The sequence below is a fragment of the Poecile atricapillus genome, chromosome 1 (genome assembly GCF_030490865.1).
Source record: "Poecile atricapillus isolate bPoeAtr1 chromosome 1, bPoeAtr1.hap1, whole genome shotgun sequence".
Lineage (NCBI taxonomy): Eukaryota > Metazoa > Chordata > Aves > Passeriformes > Paridae > Poecile > Poecile atricapillus.
In genome coordinates this window covers 138,138,034-138,159,012 of record NC_081249.1, presented here as the reverse complement: position 1 = coordinate 138,159,012, position 20,979 = coordinate 138,138,034, and the positions used below count along the sequence as shown (strand labels likewise).

The window sequence follows — 20,979 nt, the reverse complement described above, 5'->3', positions numbered from 1 at the left end:
TTTAAGGTTTCACCGGAAAACTCCAGTTGGATCTAAACCATTTAATTTAAAATACCTTGGGTCCAACAAAACACTTTATTGAATTGAAATAAATTCACATTAAAAAAAAGTTTCAGAAAACCCAGCAGAATCTGCTACACATCCAATTGCATTTTACAAAACATTTTAACTACAGCAAAGGCATCTTTTTGAGTGTAGGTATTAAAATAAATTCTCATTATCTTCTACCAGCAAGGTCCTATACAAACCAGTTCTTCTATACAACATACTTGTAATTTTGTATCAGTTTCCTTAACTATCTTCTGTGAGAGTTCTTTCTTTTCTGGTTTTTTTTGAGGGTTTTTTTGGGGGTTTTTGGGTTATTTTTTGAATCTCACTCTTAAATTATATCCCCTAATCAAGGTAAATACCACTCGTCAAAACCAATCCTATTCAAATTTCAGTGGAGCATGATTATGATTTACAAAATCACTGATCCAGAAAATCTCCTTTGGAACATCAGAAAACCTTTCTTTGCTTTTATAAATTACTGACAATGAAGCAGCCAACCAGCCACAGAAAATTCATCCACTGCATTTGAACAAATCTATGGTTTGGTGCCCTGTCAGTCTGCTCAGGCACTCTTCCCATATTTGTCATGCTAATCACCCACTTCAGAAATAATAGAGAGAGGTCAAGGACAAAATGTTGGTCAGTAAACTTTAGTGAATGCAGTTATACCAGATAAGGACCAAAAATACAATGCAGCATTGTGATATTAAACCAAGCCTCAATAGCAAAGCTTCTGCAGTTATCTGAAAACAAAGGACTCTAAACTCTTCAGAAAAGGAGCACACAGTACCTTGTGTCAAAGATACACACTGTTCTCTCCCACCCATATAGCTGACCTTTACTCAGCTCCAGCTTGCTCTATTTCAGTGATGCAGACTGTAAGCTATAAGCTGTTATTTGGAATCATCTGTGAAAAAATGTAAAATCTGACAGCCTTTCAATGCCAACTCCTTTAATGAATGAGATCGCTATTTTTTTCTCTGTGTGGAAGGGGGGGTGGTTTGAGCAGTTGCTGTTTTAATTTTAGGAGTTGTATCATATGAATTTTGATCAATACAAAAAGTTTGTTGGAAACAGGAATATTTATTTTTTGCAGAACTAATCAGTTCTACAAATTTGTAAGAAATCAAAAGACAAAGATATTCCCAGATTTATTCACTCATGTATCTCTATACATTTAAAGAGTTCATAGACTGATTTTTCAGCTATTAAAAAGCTCTTAATTGCATTACTGAAAGAATGAGGTAAAAGGCAGCTTCAGGACCAGCTTTGTACTACTCAGAAACTGAGTCAGTAGCAGACATAAGCAAGAGCAGCCATGATGCTATTCTGAAATCCAGCAGCTTGTTTTGTTCCTATGGAGAAGTCACGCCAGCACACCTATCCGGAGCCAGTACAGGATCCAAGGCACCTTAACAGAATAAATCTCGGGATGCCATTCAGTGACCATGCAGATAAGAACACTAAAGGTACAACGAGGAGCTACATTCACCCCATAAAAAGGTCATTCCAATAGCCCTGCACGGAACACCTTTGACTCTGCCTTCAGCTCACGCAGATTTGACATCTGTACCCGTTTCCTCTTCAGACAACTCTAAAATGGCCTTCAGCTCAGCTTCAGAGAACTTAGGGGTCAGTGCCACATTGTCATAATCAAATTCTTCATCAAGTGAGAATGGTTGAACATCATCACCCAGTAGCTGTAATGAGGAAAAACAGATACATAAATAATATTGCTGCAAGTGATAATAAGGAAGCTCAAAATATAAACTTCTAATTAATATTTAATTAAACTATTTTTTTCTGCCTCTAACACCCTCAGCTGATTAAGCTCTTTTTAAGTAAAAGAATAAATTCAATTATTCAATTTGACCTAATTTAAGCCATTTAATGTGCCCCATTTATACTGTACTGTATCTGAATGAATATCATTAACTAATTTTGCTCCAGGCAAGGAATGTAAAAACCTCCCTTGCACACATCTATTATATTCCTGCCACTTGTAGCAGCAAGGCTGTGGGGATATGGACATGTTATATGCAGCTATGTTAAATTTAAAAGACAGATTCCATATCGTCAAAATTTGGGGCATATTACATAAAGCTTCAGCATACATGCATCTGATACTAATGTAACATGCTTCCCAGAACACAGTTTCACTGAAGGAAAGGCCTGCAATAAGCAAAATGACACGTAATCAATTTTCAGACTCCAATGATTTCTTCACCATCTCACAGACATGGAATTGACTGGTTTGCATTTCTTGCATGACAAACATAAGAATCTTGCTGCATTTGCCAATATGTGCTTTGTTGACATATTGTATAGCATTTCTGCATTGCTTCTGGTTGAAATATCCTAGAATAAACACTCTGCCTATAAAATAAAACAATGAAAAAAAATAACTATGGCAGGCTCCATGCTGATAAGAAACTGCAGGGGGAAACGACATGAAAGGTTTATGGTAAGCAGTTACATAAAATGAATTCCAGAGCAACACAGGAGACACATCTTCACTATTAAAACTGTGTAGGAATGCTCCCTATCCCATGAGAAGTTAATATAAATTGTCTAGAAATGTGTTTCAAAGATTTAAGTACTTCAGCACCAAATCAGCAAAACATTTAAAACACATGCTTATTTTTTCAAGCTTCTGACAAGTCTCCAGTGAAGCCCATGACTAGTGATGTATATAAAATTAAGAATACATGTACTTGCTGAAAAGCAGGAAGAACACTCAGCATCCTATGATCACTGCTCAGTTTAGAAGGCACAGTATCCTGCACCATTTGATGTGATATTTTGTAAGAAGTATTGACACAATTAATGCCATCAAGTAAGTCAGAGAAGTGGTAGCTGGTTTCCTCTCTGGTGGCCAAGTACTTGGTAGACATGGCAGAGAGCATATGGGTAGTATCTATATCCTTTATTAATAAACTGTAATGTTGCATGAATAACCAGAAAATAATTTTTCTGGTGTTGTATAATTTTATTAATCATCTATATTGCACAGTTTTCTAGGGATCTAGCTTACATGTTGGAGCAGCCAAATAATCCTGGATGCAGATGTGCAGACCATGGGCATTTATAAATGAGAAAAACTTTGTAGACAGAGTTGGTCTAGAAAACACTATTCGTTCAGCACACAAAGATTATCTTGCTTATGTTCATAGACTGCTTCAGGTAAACCATCCTTAACTTTTATAAATATCCCATTTGAAAAATGTTAACAGGAGATAAAGCCTGCACACAAACTCTCATTCCCACTAGAGATAAAGCCAACTCCTTGACCTCCTCAGCATACTCATGTTCATTTTCATCTTTTCCACAGGCAGAGCCTTGTAGAATTCCTTGTCAGTAAGATTACCAGCAACTGGGTAACAAATGCCAGCAGCAACCAGGGTTCTACTACCCGTCTTTCATTTGCAGAAATCCAAAGCACTCTTCTAAAATACAACGCAAGGCACAAATATTTTTCAGTTATTTTGGTTGCAATTTTTTACAACACTGTGCTGGTTTGGGCTGGAGTAGAGTTAATTTCCTTCACAGGGGCTGGTATGGGGCTGTGTTTTGGATTTGTGCTGAACACAGGGTTGATAAGACAGAGATGTTTCTGTTATTGCTGAGCAGGGCTCACCCAGAGCCAAGGCCTTTTCTGCTTCTTGTACAGCCACAGTGGTGAGGGAGCTGGGGGTGCACAGGAGGAGACATGGCCAGGACAGGTGAGCCCAGCTGACCAAAGGGATATTCCACACCACATGGCATGTCATCAGTGCATAAGGTGGGAGGAAGAAGGAGAAAAGGGGAGTTTGGAAGGATGTCCTCTGTCTTCACAAGTGCCTGTCACATGTGGTGGGGCCCTGCTCTCCTGGGGGTGGCTGAGCACCTGCTCACCCATGGGAAGCAGTGAATTAACTCCTTGGTTTGCTTTGCTTGTGTGCACTGCTTCTGCTTTCCCTAATGAAATGTCTTCATCTCAAACCAAGAGTTTTCTAGTTTACCCTTTTGATTCTCTCCCAGTCCCACTGGTGGGGAGCAAGCGAGTAGCTGTGGGGCTTGGTGTCTGCCCAGGGTTAAACCACGACACACATCTAAGGTAACTGAGCCAAGAAGAGTTCAAACTACAGTAAGCCTTCAAAGGGATTTTACAAAAGTAAATCTATTTTCCTCTGTCAACAGAGTTACAGAAAGTATACACACATCCACTCTGACCTTGTCTTGGCCTTCATGTCATTCTAGGAACATTTTATGCAGACACAGTGAAATACTGGAAAAACTTCTGTTTACAAAACTTGACCCCAAAATGCTAACTGAAATAAGATGCCAAAATAAAACATACCCGACTTCACCCTGTTAACAATTTCTCTGTTACCCACTCATTGCACATTTGAAAAGTTTATTCACACTGCATATTTATCAGTGTGCTTCATCTCTCAAATGAGTACTCAAAGCATTAGGGATTCCTTTTTTTCTTCTTCTCCCAAGAAGCCATTGACTTCAAACTTCCATGAAGACAAGCAATCTAAAACTTATATACTGCAAACTGCAATTTTTTTCTATGTCAAAAGGAAGACATTTCATGATAGAACACTGAATTCTCTGAGCTGATCAAGTTATTATCTTGTTATTTTTGCCTAAGGAGCTGAGAGAAATATGTGATTTTCAGGTGTCTAATTTAACATCTAATTGAAATCTTTTTGAGAGCACTCTGGGACTAGAATCCTGCTCTATTAGAAAACTGCCAGTTTGCTTAAGGTTGCTTCTGTGATTTACTCTCTGAAGAAAAAAAATCACTTTCATTTACAGTTCCTGCATGTCCAAATTAAAGGAGAGAAAGAATGTAATATTCATATTAATAACTCAAATATTTTGCTAGGGGTTGTTTTACAAAGTAATACTGTAAATAAAATACCTTAAAATTGACATTTTCAAAAGTCTATTAATAATTGGCAGTTCAGTTCTTTTATTAATCTGTGTGGAGTTACACTTGGGTGAACAGCTCGCCTCCATCCTTCTAAAACTTACATTTCTGTGTAATTATGGTACTCTGTGATTCACTTGTTCAAATTATGTAAAGCTTGCATGTACACTCACCAGTGATTTCATTGCATGCTCAAGGGAAAATTTACTAGTTCACTAACAGTAAATAAAAAAATAAAAAAATAAAAAAAAGAAGTGTGGGGGGAAGGCATATATCCTTTAATCTCATATAAGCTTAGTATATCCCGGGATAAAAAAAGTTTGTTTGAGCTTGGGGCACTGCACTAGAAGTCAATAAATCTTGGCCGGTTTTCCACTTCTGCTTCATCATTCTGGACAAGTCATTCAATCTCTGTGTCTTTACTGGCCTCTGAGAAGATATAACTCTTCCATCTTCTTTGACTTAATCAATCCTGTCTTTAAGTTCTCCCGTCTTCTTGTTGCATTTATGCATAGCCTGTAGCAGAAGCAAACCTCGGCTGAGGCCTATCAGTAAAACTTTAGCCAAAGGAACTCAATGGAAGTTGTATTTTAGGGCATAAATGCTGCCATGCCACAGATTAAGATAAAATGACAGACATTCTAAATTCTTTTTTGAATGCTCAAACTACAGACAAAGGAGAACAGAAGGGCCGAATTCTTTCCCAATCCCAGGCATACAAAAGTTAGGCTTCTAGACTAAGACAGTCAATTAGCCAAAAATAGCCCAGTCCGAGTTTGTGGATGGAGATATATTACATTTCACAACAAAGTCCTACAGCAAGTGGGATTAATCACTTACTGGAGTTGCTTATCTCTGCCTCTTGGTGACTGGAAGAATAAAACTACATTTAAAGCTGAAGTTAGGTGAGATGAATCCCACTTTGAATGCATGTTTATAGCAAGTGGATGGAAAATATGCATCAACTGCACTCATGTGTATGCAGAGAGTGAAAGAAGAACGAATAAAGACGCAAGGAAGCAGGCATTAAGACATAAAAATGCTATCATATCTTTTATGAAAGAATATATTAAGTAGAAGTAAAGGAGAAAATAAATTTCTGGGTAGGGGAGGGAAATGTTCTGCGATATTGTACTTCAAACACAGAATGAATGCTGGCTCAATTTGCAGTGTCCTGTGGGAGGTCATGTATGCTCCACTGCCAATATTGAAATCCTGAAATATATTTACGTCTAAAGGAAGAAAAGATGAAGCAACACTGGTAGACAACACAAATAATTTGCTGTGTCATTCACTAAGCCACTTCCTAACACCTTTTGACAGAAAAACATTTTCAGGGAGACAAGTTGTTCTTTAACAATTATCCAAGTTATAAACTGGGTCTTAGAAGAGCTTCTTTTTTCAAATTTTCCCCAGCAATATGTTGAGAGATACACAATTTACCCTAAAGTGCCTCACAAGTGTTTCCATAGCATAGATATTTGTCATCTTGCTATTTTTCATACAGAATGGTCTTCCATTCTCTAAAAAAAACCAATTAGGCATCCCCATTATGTTGCCCTTCCCTAACAGATTTGTTTTGATGGACAGAGAACAGTCTCATTTTAAAGCAGAGATGTCTCCAGGGAAAATCTTTTTCTCTTTCTAAACTAGTCCTGCCATAAGCAATGCAAGACTTAATTTTCAAGGCAATGACAATTTGAAGCACTGAGGGACTTTAAAATGGACCTGTTCAGTCTTGACAGTTGTAAAAATCAGGCCACAGTTCTACTATCTAAATGAAGGCAAAAATATGTTTATAATTTAGGGGAAAGACTGTCTTCATTTTAAGTAGCCTGGCACCTACCAAATGGTTGTGAAAATTGTCTTTCTTCTTGAAAAATGCAGCAACTCGTAGCCAATGTAATAATACTCAGTTTCTTTCATAACCCAAATTTCCCTCAAATGGAAATGAATTTTGCATGCAGTCGGATCTTTATCTATTTTTCATGAACTATAGTTTAAAGAATCATATGCAGTCCTTTATGAACACTGCAGGCTGCTACAACCCTCCTTCTTCTATACAGAAGTTACGAAATGAGAAAGCTATGAAACCTCATTCTAGTTTTTTGGGTGTTATTTTGTGTCCAATGCATATATCTAAGGGCAAAAACCTTGAATTATGTCAACCCTTAGGGAAAAGAGTGAATATTTTTATTCACAGAATGGTAGGTATTAAAGCTTGAAAGGTCATTTTAGAACATCTACTTTTTCCCAAAGCAGACTTGTTCCTTATAGTAAAGAGTTTATTGCAAGGAACTAAACACAATTGAGCCCAGGAAAGGAGGCACCATATGCAGTGCCATAACACCAAACCTTCATTGGTCACGCATCATTTATAAACTTGATTTAAGCCTCATGGGAACATCAATAACCATATGAAACTATCAAAACTGGCCACTTTAGCTGGAAGCAAACTTCAGCTTCTATTGCAATGATCAGGCAGGGGAAAAGAGCAGTGAAGAATTCTCTGCAATAGAAACACCCCCAAAAGTTAATGTTCACGCTGACTATTTGGATAGGAAGCTTAATGACTTAAAATAAGCCTGTGAGCAATCCACACCTTCTGTTGCAGTTTGAGAAGGACTGAATTTCTGAAGGAAGACAGCAATTCTAAATTAAAGCTTGCACTGACTGTGTCTGATTAAAAGGCTCAGAGGCCATAAAGCAAACCTCTCCACACAGACCCTGACAATGCAGTTTCTCAACGTCATCTGGCAACTACTCATTTCCAAGGGACAAGATATTAATTCTGACCACAATATATTCTAAAACCGTTATTGTTTTATTTTAAGTATCATGTTAAAGGGATCATTCACTACCTCTCTGCTGCAGAAAATGGCTCCTATATTAAGCCAATGAGTATGCCCTAAGATCATGAGATCACTGGAAAATTAAATGGTCTATCATTCTATGTAGGTAAGGGTTGCTAAAAGGCTTACAAGTGCAAGGGCTTACTTGAATATTCTGTGAGTTACGCAAATTAAATATTAAAAAGCCCACATACCACTTGAAGTATTGAAGTACATATTTTGAAAATGTAAGGTTATACAGTTGCAGTGTGCAAGATAAAAGAGTGTTTATTTCAATTCTTAACATATTTAAGAATTCATTATTCATTTAAAAATTAATAATTTGACTTGTTAACTCACAGCAGTTCCACATATTACATCTATATCCCTATGTTCTTGTGGAGATAACAGTAGAAGCCAATAGGAAAAATAAAAATACTCCAAAACCCCAAAGTTTGAATGAATACATCTGGTCTCATACCTCTTGGGCTTTGCTGTCTGATGGCTGGGGAACTGGGAAGTCTCTGAACTTGGGCTGAATAGGCTTTTCAAAGAAGGGTGTACAGCAAGTCACTGTCTCTTCCACCTCTCCTGGGAGAACTAATGACCCTGCTGAATAAAAAAAGAGTCAACACTCCCACTCAATGCATAAATTAGCAAAATCCTGTTAAAATCCTATAGTGCTCAGACATGGGCAGTAAGTAGCTTTTTAGTCAGGGTATGATGTACTTATTTGTTTGTATAAGTTATCATTAAAACAGATCCGTGCAGTCCTGAGCTAAAATCTAGATAGTAATACTGTATTAAGGAAAAATCAAACTTGCCTCAAAACAAACATGTAGCTCTTCTTTCTTAAGGATTAAGGATTAAGGCTGAATTAAAATCTGGGTGCAGATGCTTTTATACACAGAGAGTGCCTGGGATTACATTCCTTTCTTTCGGAACAAAGATGGAAGGTCCTCAGCAGAGATGCCTGCAGTAGAAGTTATATATAAACACCTTGTCTGGCACTGATGAGCTGAGCAGGCTCATTCATTTTCTCTTTAGCTAGAGCTTCACCACCTGCACATTGGGCATAAAGAACCATTGCAAAGCATCTTAGTATGACTCTCACAGAGCATTAAGTAAAAATACCTGGCAGAACTATTAATATTCCCCACTACAGTGCCAGACGACTCTCTTGTCTAAAGGTATTTCATGGACGTTTGTTTCTCCCTGAGCTTTCCAAAAAGAGGTACTTGAGAGGACTTCCCCATATCTGGGATGGAGTGACATGTAACCTTTCCATATGGGCAGGATTTGTTCCACAGTTCACAAATGAACAGCTTTTCTGAATCACTTTTCTTTTACAAACTTCAGCAAAACATTCATACCGAGACCAGTGGGTTTGCATTCTGTGACAGATCAGGATATGCCTTAGGTTTAGAAATATCTTCTAACATGAATCAATCTCAGCTCTGCCACAGCACAGATGTGTCCAGCATGTCTCAGTAATGTTTTTATGAAAGAACTTAAGGGGACCATATGTCTTGCATTTAGTCAAAGGATTATGTAAATCTACCTACTATTTTTTTCAGCTGATACACAAGTTTCTTTACAGTTTTATACTACATTTACATTTATCTTGTAATCTTAGAATAAATTTTGAAAGCATTGCTTAAATTTTACTTAATGGAAGCAACAAGAGAGTACATAGATCCAGGGTGAAATAGATGAAGTGTCTATTTATCTCTACCTGCACAATTTTACCACAGTAGTGGAGTTATGGACCTCTCATTCCCCCATGAACCTGCACTTGAAAATAAAGATTTCCTAGCTAGGTCTTCGTAAAAAATCCATGATCAAATTCTTCATCTAGTTTTCTTCTGGGAATAGTGTTCTATTTAAAAGCCAGCAGGGCTTCTAATTGCAAAGTAGAATTTTCTTTTTAAAAGAGTTGAATTAATTCCCTTGAGTATTTAATTTCTGGATTTTTGTCTCTTGTTTCATGATTCAAATATAAGTGGGTTTGTTTTCATCCCTATTCTCCTGGTTGTTTCTGTTTAATTCCAGCCATCTAAGTGCTTTCAGTCCTTGTTTTCAGCATAGCATCTATTCCAATTCTGCACTAGTTATATGAGAAAACTTTCTGAAAAGGATAGCCAGTCCACAGGTATCTTAGGCTATGTCCACACATGCTCTGCAGCAGCTGCTTTTTTCATAATTTGGGTGAAAGTATTTGTAGGATAGAAGGAAGATGTGAATGCTCATTTAAAGACAATGACATCTTCCTCTATTGTTTCAAACTTACAACCTAAATCCACACCCTTACTTAAGTAAGGCAATTCTAGACATCAAGAGGTTTTTATCACCAACTGATATAAACACTGATTACTTCTGCACTAAGAGCTTCTCCCTCTCAACAGACCAACCTGCAGAGAGATGAGAAGGAAGCACTGTTATGCAACAGCCTGGCAGTAACTCCAAAAGATAACTCTTAAGAATTAGGACAACAGAAAGAAATTTATTTTTACTTCTACCAAGAAGTGCTTCTCATACTCAGAATGTCAATTCCACATTTTAAGGCTTGTTAGTAATGCAAACAATGTTTCAAATTCCCTTCAATCAGCCTGTAAGAATGTAATCAACCCTTGTTTGCCAGTAGACATGCCAGAAATGAGCTTTGTCTCTCTCTATCCTGGCTGCGTGACAGCATATGAAAGTCTAATTGGTAAACGCTGCTTTCCCTGATTATGTTTAATAAAGAAACCCCTTCAGAGAGAAAAATTAGAGAGTTTTGACAGTCGTCCTTCTCAGTGGGAGCACCCAAAGGAACTCCAGGCTATTGTAAGTTCTAGCCAGTACCTCACAGCTTGTTTAGGCTGCTGCTACAGCACTACTGGATGATGATCCTAATTAAGCTGCTAATTATGTTCTCTGTGGAGGTGATTAATTAGCAACAGAAAAGCCTTGGATACTGCCAACGGCACCATATATAGAGATAACTGAACAGGCAATGATAGCAAAAAACTGAGAAGACATTTTGAAATGCACCTCTTATACCACGAAGAATCAACTCCCTGGATGATATGGATGACAATTTTACTCAAGTCCAGCATACTTTAATGACAGCATATTTGGGAAGTTAACAATACTCTTTAGTCCCTCCCTACCACATCCCAGAAAATGATTACTAAACCTGCTGAGATGGATTTTTTTTTGCTTATTTTGTACTATAGACATCAATTATGAGTATAGAAAAAAAAATCTACAGGCACAAGTCTGCTTTTAACTTTGAAGAGTGAGGAAGTTCAAAGTTTTGTCTATAACTTTACTGTAGCCAAATGATGCTCAGCTATATATACACTGACAGCTAGATATACACTGACACAGGTTTTACCACTTTCAGACACTACATTTCACAAAAATGCTGTTGATGGGGAGTTGAGAAGAGAGTGATAACAAAAAAGCTTAAAAGCTAAATTTTGCAGTCTCCTCTAATTCTCATGCTTCAGGCTGTTAGTCCCAAAGAGCTGCCTAGTGTGAAATCATCTCAAGGCAGTGTTAAATGGATTGCAGAGACTGGAGAAGAAAAACAAGAAAGGGATTCACCAGCTGGGGAGGAGCCCCATACTTTAACAAATCCTCACTTAACTCTGAATCCTCTTCCTCAACCTGATTTTTCTGGATGTAAGCATAGGCTCAAAATATAAATGGAGAGGCACAGACTATGAAAAATAACAGATTTTTATATAATTTGCCTAAAGAATTACTTAAATAATCAATAGTTATGCTTGGCCTCAGCTTCAAAGTAACTGAGTCAATCAGGTTCTCCTCAGAATCTGTGGGGTTACAGACAACTGGGACCTTGAAACGACAAGTTTGCAGTACTTCAGTGCTCCAAAATGGTTTAGGACGAGACAATTACATCCTTGCCTATGAAGCCTCACCCACACATTTAATTAGTCCTGTTATAATTTTCTCGTGTATTTAAACAACAGCACACCCAAGATCTCCAGACATTCTTTTACATATTTGGTGCTTTATTCAAATATAACCTATTATTATTGAGCTATACCTCAAGCCCTGGAGCAAGAAGTTTGTAACCAGCCCTGGAAAGCCCTGTTGCCAAAACATAAGCACTAGGCAGCATCCATCCTATTCCTGGAGAAAGCCTGATCCATCTCTATTGTTGCCTTAAGCTCCTTACAGTTAGAGATTAAATTCAGGGAAAAAGAGAGATTACAGCACACTGTGCCCATGCTGTCCCTACACGATACATTAAAGCTATGGTTTAGGGCAGCAATTTCACTTTGCCAATCATGGTTTACCATGCCAAAGTCTCACAATGCAAAGCATTGCCCCTGTTTCAAGCTTTCAGCCCAGTGCCATCAAACAAAAACAGCTACAATGAATTTGCATACTGGCCAAATCTGTGGGCTGCTTTTCCTACTCGTAAGAAGCAGTCACATTCATTCACACCTTAAAAGACACTGAACTTAGCAAGATAAATTGGAGGAAAAAAACCCACAAAAAAACCCACAAAAAACAACTTCAATAGAATGACTCTTCCAGGACATCTGCCAAACAGCACTGGTTAGATGGGATGTTTTAACACCTATTTTCTATCATGCTTCTCATACTGGAAGATTTGAGTCAGTTGCCCTTAAGTGTGAATATTTATTGTATTAATGTACAGTTCCTAACTCAGCTAACTGATCTGCCCTGTAAAGCTAAGTGAAGCACAGAGATATTGAACTGCTGCCAATAACAAGGAGAGATAAAGGCTTGTTGCAATTACTAGCAAGGTGTGATATTTTTTACTGGATAAAATAAGCTATGATATTTTTAAGCTTGTTTTGACAATATGAAGTCTTAAATCAATCATTTGTTCTGACATAAGGTGGCAGCATTTAAAAAGGTCAACAACAGAATGTCTCTAACTCGTGTCATAATTTAGCTCATTTATAGACTAACTGGAATTCTTCAGAATTAATCTTTCACTAAGGTATTCACTAGGGATATTATTCTAGATTACTGTAATATTACAGACAATAGAAGTGACATAATTTTATATTTTAAATTGAATTTTGTTGCTATGGTTTCTAAAGGACTAAGATTTTACCTCACTTAGTATGAAGCTATAGAGTGGATTTTGACAACTATCAAATCATAAGTGCTATTTTCTGCGGAGTAAAGGGGAAATTTTTTAGCCTGACTCAACAACTATCTTCACCACAGAAGCCCTGAGCAAGACCCAGGCTGTGGGTTTCCCAAGTATAAATTTAGATGCTGTTCACTTTCCTTGCAGCATTTAGAAGGAAGAATTAATTTCTGTCTAGGCAGTGTTTCAATGTTATAAATACAATCTAAAAGCCTAATGTTGTTGGTGAGCATTGCTGATACAGTCTCACTCTTCACTGAGGCAGTCTGCCTCAAATGAAGTGTGTTTTACCACGGCTTTCCATATGTATGTGATTAACATTTACTCTTGGGCACACACAAATACACAGAAATGACCCAAAAGCTGGAGAGAGGAAAGGTCTGTCACAGTACTGAATGCACTGAGTTATCCCCAAGCTTAAGCAGAGCTCTTTTTCCTCACTGTTCTGCTTGGTATTTTAGCATTTGGCTCAATTCTCATCAACCAATTTGTGGCCTGTTTGGGACTAGAGATATCTAACAATACTTTAATGAAGTAGATATAGGCATTTCTCCTTTCATTATGATACAAGTGAAATGTGGGTTTGTGCTTCCACCAGTAAACTCCAGGGGTTTATAAATAGCTATTATCAGAATTTAAGACATAAGCATAGAACAATGCCCTACAGGGGGAAAAATGGGCACATATGAATGCTGCACTCTAAAGAAATCTTTGACATCTGTACCTGATCTGGGACTGCTGTTTTATTTTACTACCTCCTTTCTGAAAGGCTGGAGAAAGAATACTTGCCATAAACCTGACTTACACTGGTTTATTATTTTCTTGTGAGATACTGGAAGTCTCTAAGCCCTCGGATTTCACTGGAATTCAGGACACACAGAAAGGAAAGACTAATCAAAACTTTATTGTTAGAGTGGAGAGACCAATCAAGTGGCAGTAACTCAGAAACCAAGCATCAAAGCCCTGCAGCTTCTGTCTGTGACCTCAGGCAAATCCCTTAATCTGTGTGGCTTGGTTTCCTTGTACAGTCACAGGTATAGGTGAGGAAAATGAATTTAAATACTAAAAGGTTGTCAGGTCTGTTTTTAATAAAGACCATACAGGAACTACTATAGACATTAGTATTCCATTTACTTTTTGGAGGTGGGAGAGTTAAAATTATTATAGATGTACAGAACAGTTCAACACAACTCAAAATGCTCCTAATTGGAATTTTTAAAGAAGTTCACTGTGAATTCAGAATTAGTCTAATCTATTTTAAGCCCAGGATGAAATTGTTTTAATAGGCAGGGACAGCATTTTCATTAAATATTTCCAATTTACAGCACAGTCTCTTAGCACCCACATTACTTTATGAAAAAACCTTTTGTTTCAAAGTAATTTCAATACAAAGTAGAAATACATAAATATGGAGAAATGCTGCTAACAAGAAGCACTCTGCACTTACAGAAAGGCTTGGGAAAAAAAAAAAACTGTTCACCAGCACAAAGTACAATACATTTTCCTTTTATTTATTATTTCATTACCTCATCAAGTGGGGAAATTAGTCCTTCAGTTTGGGGATTTGTGGCAATGTGGGGAATTTTCTAGCAATAGAAGAACAAAGAAATATCATCTCTTTTAGGGGAGAAGCAGTTCTTTAATCAATGTTCACACACTTGAATTCAAAGACAGAAAATGATGATGAATATGAAGGGGGGAAACCTACCATTGCATGTCTCTTCATCTGTGTCTACATCTTCCAAGTTTAAGTACTTTTCCACCTGCCATGAAAACCCAGATTGGAAAACAGATGAAAATATATCAATTGCATTCCTTATAGTACAATCTAGAGCAAAGCAAAAATGCCTTAAATTGTCTGCTTCATCTTCTCCATTTTTCCCTGCATTTTTCCAAGAAAGCATATGAATTTTCCTTGAAATGTGTAACCCAAAGGAAATACTTTTAGGTGTAGTCGAAGATTTACTGCCAAAATTGCCACATATCAACTTAAGTGATGGAAAGGAAGCTCAAGCTGTACAGTAACTTTTTCAGGAACTTAGTGGGAAGATGGAGAAGTAAAATATTTTCATAAGAAAATGATGCATGATAAGTTACTATGCAATTTTGCAAGCTCATTCCATACAGCACAAAGAGAGTACATGCTGTAGGCAAAGTAGAGCTTGATCCTTCTGTTTTGACACTAATGGTGAATTGATTAGGAAATAAAAAAACCGAGAATTATTACATTTCTAGTGTTTCACCTGGGGCTTTGCTCTACTGTTTTCTCAGGCTAATGTCCCTTGAACAATCTATTTAAAATGTACTAAAAGACAAGACATTTCTCATTTCAGGTATCACTCTGAACAGATGCACAGGGTGAGAATGAAAGGCTTTCCCCAGCCTATCTGCAAATAGTGTTACCATGGAGGATTGACTACATGCCCTGGATTTTCTTCTGTGTTTCCATGAAGTCATTAAAGATGCTCTCAGATAATTTTTTTCCAACCTGGTTTTAAAACAGTCTCATCAAGACTTACATAATCTTTACACTTTAAAAGTACATATTCACTAACAGTAGAAAAAATTTTGGATTGCTCTCATTCTTCTTTCCCACAGATGGGAAAGAAATACATCAACAAATTGCAAGTAATTTGTAAATTAATACAGAAAAAAAAATCAGTCATGCTCTGCTCATAATCCCCACTTTGAAGAAAATCAAAGAAAACCTCACCTTCACTCTTTCAAACAGATTGAGATTATTTCCATCAGAGACATCAGCTGTTGAGCTCTCACTCATCACTGTCTGTAGATAGATGGGCAGAAATACTTACATGCATGAAACAGAATCAAAATCACAACCAAAGCTCCTACTGATTTATACATAGTTCACAGAATCACAGAATGGGTAAAGTTGGAAGGCACCACTGCAGGTCACCCTGTCCCTGTTCAAGAAGGGTCCCCTAGAACACATTACTCAGCTTTATAGATGTTGTATATAAAAATTTTTAAGAAGTGAATGGAATGTTCCTGAAAATAGAACAGGTACAGGTAATTCTCTGAAAACCTACATGGAACTAGACTGAATCAATCAGGACAACAGTGCAAGTAATCATAGCATGCCTAAAAAGCAACATTTAGAACAGTAGCACTGTTTTCAATAGCAGTGTTTTCCCCATTTTCCTTTCTCAGTGCAGACTGAAAGGTTACAGTGGTCAACTTCAAGCATTACGGCCTCTTCCTGCTACTACACTGTAATTTTTCTGCTGCATTCTACTATTATTGTATACATTTCTTAAACTGCTAATGTGACAAAAAATGTGCAGCCATGTCTGACGCTTCTTCTTCTTTAGAAACAAAAACATACATAAAGGTTTGTGGAAGTTCCATTACATAGAGGATAATGGAAGTTGTACATTGCTTTATGTGGCAGAAAGGCAATTCAATGGGGCTAAAGTAAGAGACACAAAGACAAATTATACCAATGAGGAAACAATACTTCTCATGAAAAAAAATGGCAAAAATATTGCCATTACTATTACACAGTCAACTGACAGGATTTTTTTTTAAAGCCTTGCTTGATTCTACCTCTAAGACATGTCCTAGTAAGGAGGAAAGTGGCTGCTTGTGCTCTGAGGCCTGGCAGGCCCATCATTTGAAAGCACTTCAGTGTCTTGTTCTGTGTATTTCACAAAAGGACCTGCTACTTCTTTTTTAATAAAAGTTTAATGAAGGGAAATTTAGAGTACAGACTAGATCACAGCCCAATTACTTGTTATTCAGGCAGGAAGGCAGAAGTTCTTAACAAGTTGACTCAGATTTCTATCTCATTCCCTTCCAGATGATGTCTGTTGTTTTCTTGTCCCTACATATTAAATCCCTAATCCCTTATGTTTCAGAAGATCAAAAATGCCCCTGGCCTGCCTACTGTTTACTTCAGGCAGTAACATAACTTCAGTAACACAGAACTCTGTACTTCCTAAAATCTACAAGAATCTAAATAAATCTGTCCATGCTGGCATCCATACTCTTGGGATTTTTTTTTCCTTTTTGCCAACCTCTACCACAAACGGCAGTCTCAGTGAAAGCATTACTTAGATCATTGCAGGGTGCCTTATTTGTTAGTCAGATTATGGCAGCTCTTCAGCAGGGCAAATGCCACTGCCAAATATGATCTCTGCAGGTGCCTCTCTAAGTATTTAACACTTAGGTAGTATTTTAAATATTTGCCTCAAATAGGATAAATACCACTAGCCTCTAACATTTGGACAGTGTATCTCTCCATATTTTCATCTGTTTAAATGTGGTGCTTGTCCACATGGACAAATGTTAACTCATTACCTCATTCTCATTTGGCATCCGTGGTGGAAATGACACCCACATTTCTTTGCTTCTTTCAGGTGAGCCATTCTGTTTATTTCTGTTTGGTAATCCAGAAGTAGAACATTTTTTTCTTAAGGAGTCCACTTTACTTCCCTGAATTGTCTTTCCCTCTTTCTCTGCAAGCAGAATCACACCAGATCAAATAACATAATGCACTATCCAAGAAAAAGAAAAGACTTTTTTACACTTTTCCTCTCACGCAAGCTTCCATGTACAACATATAAATGTATTTAATCTATAAAATGAAACTTTACCATAAAACTTTCCCAGACTTTACCATAAAACTGAATATGCAGTTTGAACTTCAATTGCACAGAATCACACTTATTTCTCAATACTGAAGAATACATTATCACAAAAGCTTATGCAATATATGGAAAACTTAATAAAATCAGCCAAGAATTGCTATACTCCAAAAAGCAAGACAGCAAGGTTACACCTTACTGGATCTAGAAGCTGACTACAATGTGCATGGAAATATGGATTTCCAAACCCATGCTGAATAATTGGGTTTTTTTCTTTCAATCTGGCAAAAATAAAGTAATCACAACCAAAATAAAAATGCAATACTTTTTTATTTTAAAAGTCCCATTATCAAATAAGGAGCAGCTATATGACAATCTATTAAAATGAACTTCACACCACATGTTCTTAATGAAAAATAAATGCTCATTTAATTAAGATTTTTGGGTTTAGTTTGAAAAATTTACTTTTCAACAATAAGAAACACTGCATTGCATTTCTAAAGCATAATTATGTATTATAAGCATTGAAGTAATTCTTGTGGAGAGTTTTAATGATGCCTTTGGGGTTATTCCGTTGAGCCATACAGCAAAGAATTATTAATCCCCTGGGACAGCTCTGTGCTACAGTTACTGTGACATGCAGAAAGGGCTGGCAGGCTGGGCATAACCTGAAGTCCATGCTTACAAGAGTCAGAGTTCATAGAAAGCAAACTGCACTACACCAGAGCAACCTAGCAAACAGGTTTTAATGCTCAGATAACAGATGGATCCTCTGAGTAATTCCTAAATCCCAGGTCTCTGTAACATCTTGCTTCTCCCTGCTTCTTTAGCAAGCACTTTCCTGAAACAGTATTTGATACAGCAGTACATATGAGCCATCACTTTTTCCAACATGCTCTCTTTTTTAAGCCATGGAAATGAAACAGTGTTAAACATGAAACTCTTTTAAATTCTTCATGGGTAAAAGGGTCACCCACTATTTGGAGATAATTTTACTGTCAGCCTACTTTACAGGAAGAACGAGATGGCTAGTTCTTAAAAAAATTTCAATATTTTTTTACTTTAGTAGTGAAAAAGGATGGGCTTCCTGTTTTATCCTAAGACCTTACAAGTTTTATCTTAAAGACTGACAAGCCACAAAAGAATAATAATGTATTTTTGGGGAAAATGTGTATTGGTAAATAATGTAGCTGAACATCTGCAGACCAGTAAAGTAGCAACAGGGCATGAGGGCATGACACAACCCAGCGTCTCCCCTTGTGCACATCAGGAGCATTTCTGTACGAGGAGTGATAAAAAGATTCTGGAAGCCATACACATTTCTCATCAGACCAACAGAGAGACAACATTCACTGGAATGATCAGAATGATCAGAAGCATAATTCATAGAGCCAACAGACTCTGAGTAAACATGATATTCCTGCACTGGCCCATGCTTCTCTTGTACACCCCTGTGGCCATTCTTACAGGCTATAGATCAGACCATCCTTCTCAAAAATACAGGTTCTGAATTCTCCAAAGAAAATAATATCACTTCTAGCATCAAAAGACCTATGACACATAGCTGGGCAGTTATAATTAGGCACACATATGAGCTGACAAACTTGCTTTATTAGGTTATATATTTTCTGGACATCTGAGCTATTGTCACAGCTAAAAAGCTAGATAGATTCAATGAGCTAATAAGAAATCAAGTGCATTCAGAGTATTTATGTGCCATTTACCAACCCCAGACTACAGCTTAGAAGCACTATCCCTTTTCCTAAGACATCAGTCATAAACTTTTGACAGAAACCTTTTACTGGTTAAGACCACTGCAAAGTTATTAGGTTAGAGAATATTAAATATTACATTTGATGAAACATTCAGCACAGCAATGTGATACTAGATTCATGACTGCTTGTGAGGAGAAATTCAGAAGAAAAATGTCTAAGCAACACAAAGCAGTTGTTAAATGCAACTCTGTAGACAAGAATATCAACTATGCAACCATGTGCATAATGAGGCCATGCCATATAAATTAAAGGGGGGCAGATAATTTAAATATTATGTTGCCAGCCTTGAGCACAGCCCCTCAGGACCAGTAAGAGCCAACTTCAGCTGCCCAAAGCAACCACTGACACCTAAAATCTCCCAATGCATGCGTCACACAACAGGCTACTTTGAAGCAGTAATTGTAACAAACTTAAGAAAATATTATTAAAAAAACACACATAAGTTGTTTTGAAGTTAAAGAAACTACAATCTGAAGCATCACAGGTGTATTTCTTTGACAGTGTTCTGAATTTCAACCATTTCTGTCCTTACTTTTTTAAGAGAAGGGGAAGAAGGAAGGATTGCATTCAAGCCAGCAAGAGGATCACTCTGCCTTTCCCCTGACTAAGTGATAATTGACTCATTATTCACAGTCACAGCTCTCAACCTGCCAAGAACACTGGCCTTCACAATATGTGAGAAAAATCAAAAATAAGGGATACAAACACAACAAAATGTAGCAGAGGAAGAAAGTTGAAATGATATAAAGATTCACATATTTATTCTGCAGACAGATTCTGTCTCAGTTTTTAGTCATTTCACTGTCAGTATCTTAAAAATGAAATAACAAGTCAACTCAGGTCTCTATAAAAGTACATCTGAGTCTCTCAAGAGCAGTATCCATCATAATTGTGTGTCACTAAGAGTATGGTGCAGACTTCAGAAACATGTTTCAATCAAAAAGGATATCCAACTTGATAAATTTTTTTCTCTCCTGCTATCTATCCTGTATATTGCCTAAAATTCTCTTTGTCTTCCAATTTGGATGGGAATTTTTTGAGAATGTCTAGTGATCACCCACATATTCCAAAGAATAATGGAGTCACCGCAAAACCAGAGAAGATTATCACCTGTATTATCAGGAAAAACTTACTGTCAGTGAAATCTCTCAGATGACATAGTAGCCCCAGAAGAATGATAAAATTCTCATGGTCTGAAGCATTTCAAAGCCAGACCAGACAGAGCAATCAACAACATAACACAGAATACCTGGCTTAGGATAATACACTGGACAAAAAAAATCAAACTAGAAGGTACTTCCCACCTTTTTTCAATTAGATTAATTAATTTCAAAAACAAAAACTGGTTGATATTTAGAAATAGGCCCCTTTAGCTATAAAGCATCAACAACAAGAAAAAAAACATACAGAAAAGCTACTATTTTAAGTTCCAATTTATTTTTTGTCCTCAGATCGTGGACTGAGGGCCAGCAGAAGGCCTATGAACCCCTTAAATCTCTTCCAAGTTACGCTTTGATGGAAAACCTGGAATCCAAATATTAGAGTGACTTTCTGCAGGACTCCTGACCAAAAAAAAAAAAACAAACTATTTTACTCACAGTACCATAATAACTGTCTTGAACAGAAGTCACAAATACAAATGTCATGTTCG

At 37.1% G+C, this 20,979-nt stretch overlaps 1 protein-coding gene across 4 annotated transcripts in view; it reads right to left on the bottom strand.

Moving 5' to 3' along the window:
* Positions 1 to 685: 685 nt before the first annotated feature.
* The window catches only part of IFTAP (intraflagellar transport associated protein), a 39,851-nt gene continuing 19,557 nt past the window's right edge, over positions 686 to 20,979 (bottom strand). For 3 of the 4 annotated variants that reach the window (XM_058848422.1, XM_058848442.1, XM_058848448.1), the window contains 5 exons: positions 17,267 to 17,424; positions 15,660 to 15,731; positions 14,655 to 14,709; positions 8,285 to 8,415; positions 686 to 1,751 (listed from right to left, as the gene is read on the bottom strand). In XM_058848422.1, the coding sequence (XP_058704405.1) occupies positions 1,602 to 1,751; positions 8,285 to 8,415; positions 14,655 to 14,709; positions 15,660 to 15,731; positions 17,267 to 17,424 (566 nt within the window). In that variant the 3' untranslated portion in view covers positions 686 to 1,601. The remainder of the gene's footprint in view (positions 1,752 to 8,284; positions 8,416 to 14,654; positions 14,710 to 15,659; positions 15,732 to 17,266; positions 17,425 to 20,979) is intronic. The other variant, XM_058848432.1, reaches the window with a different exon arrangement.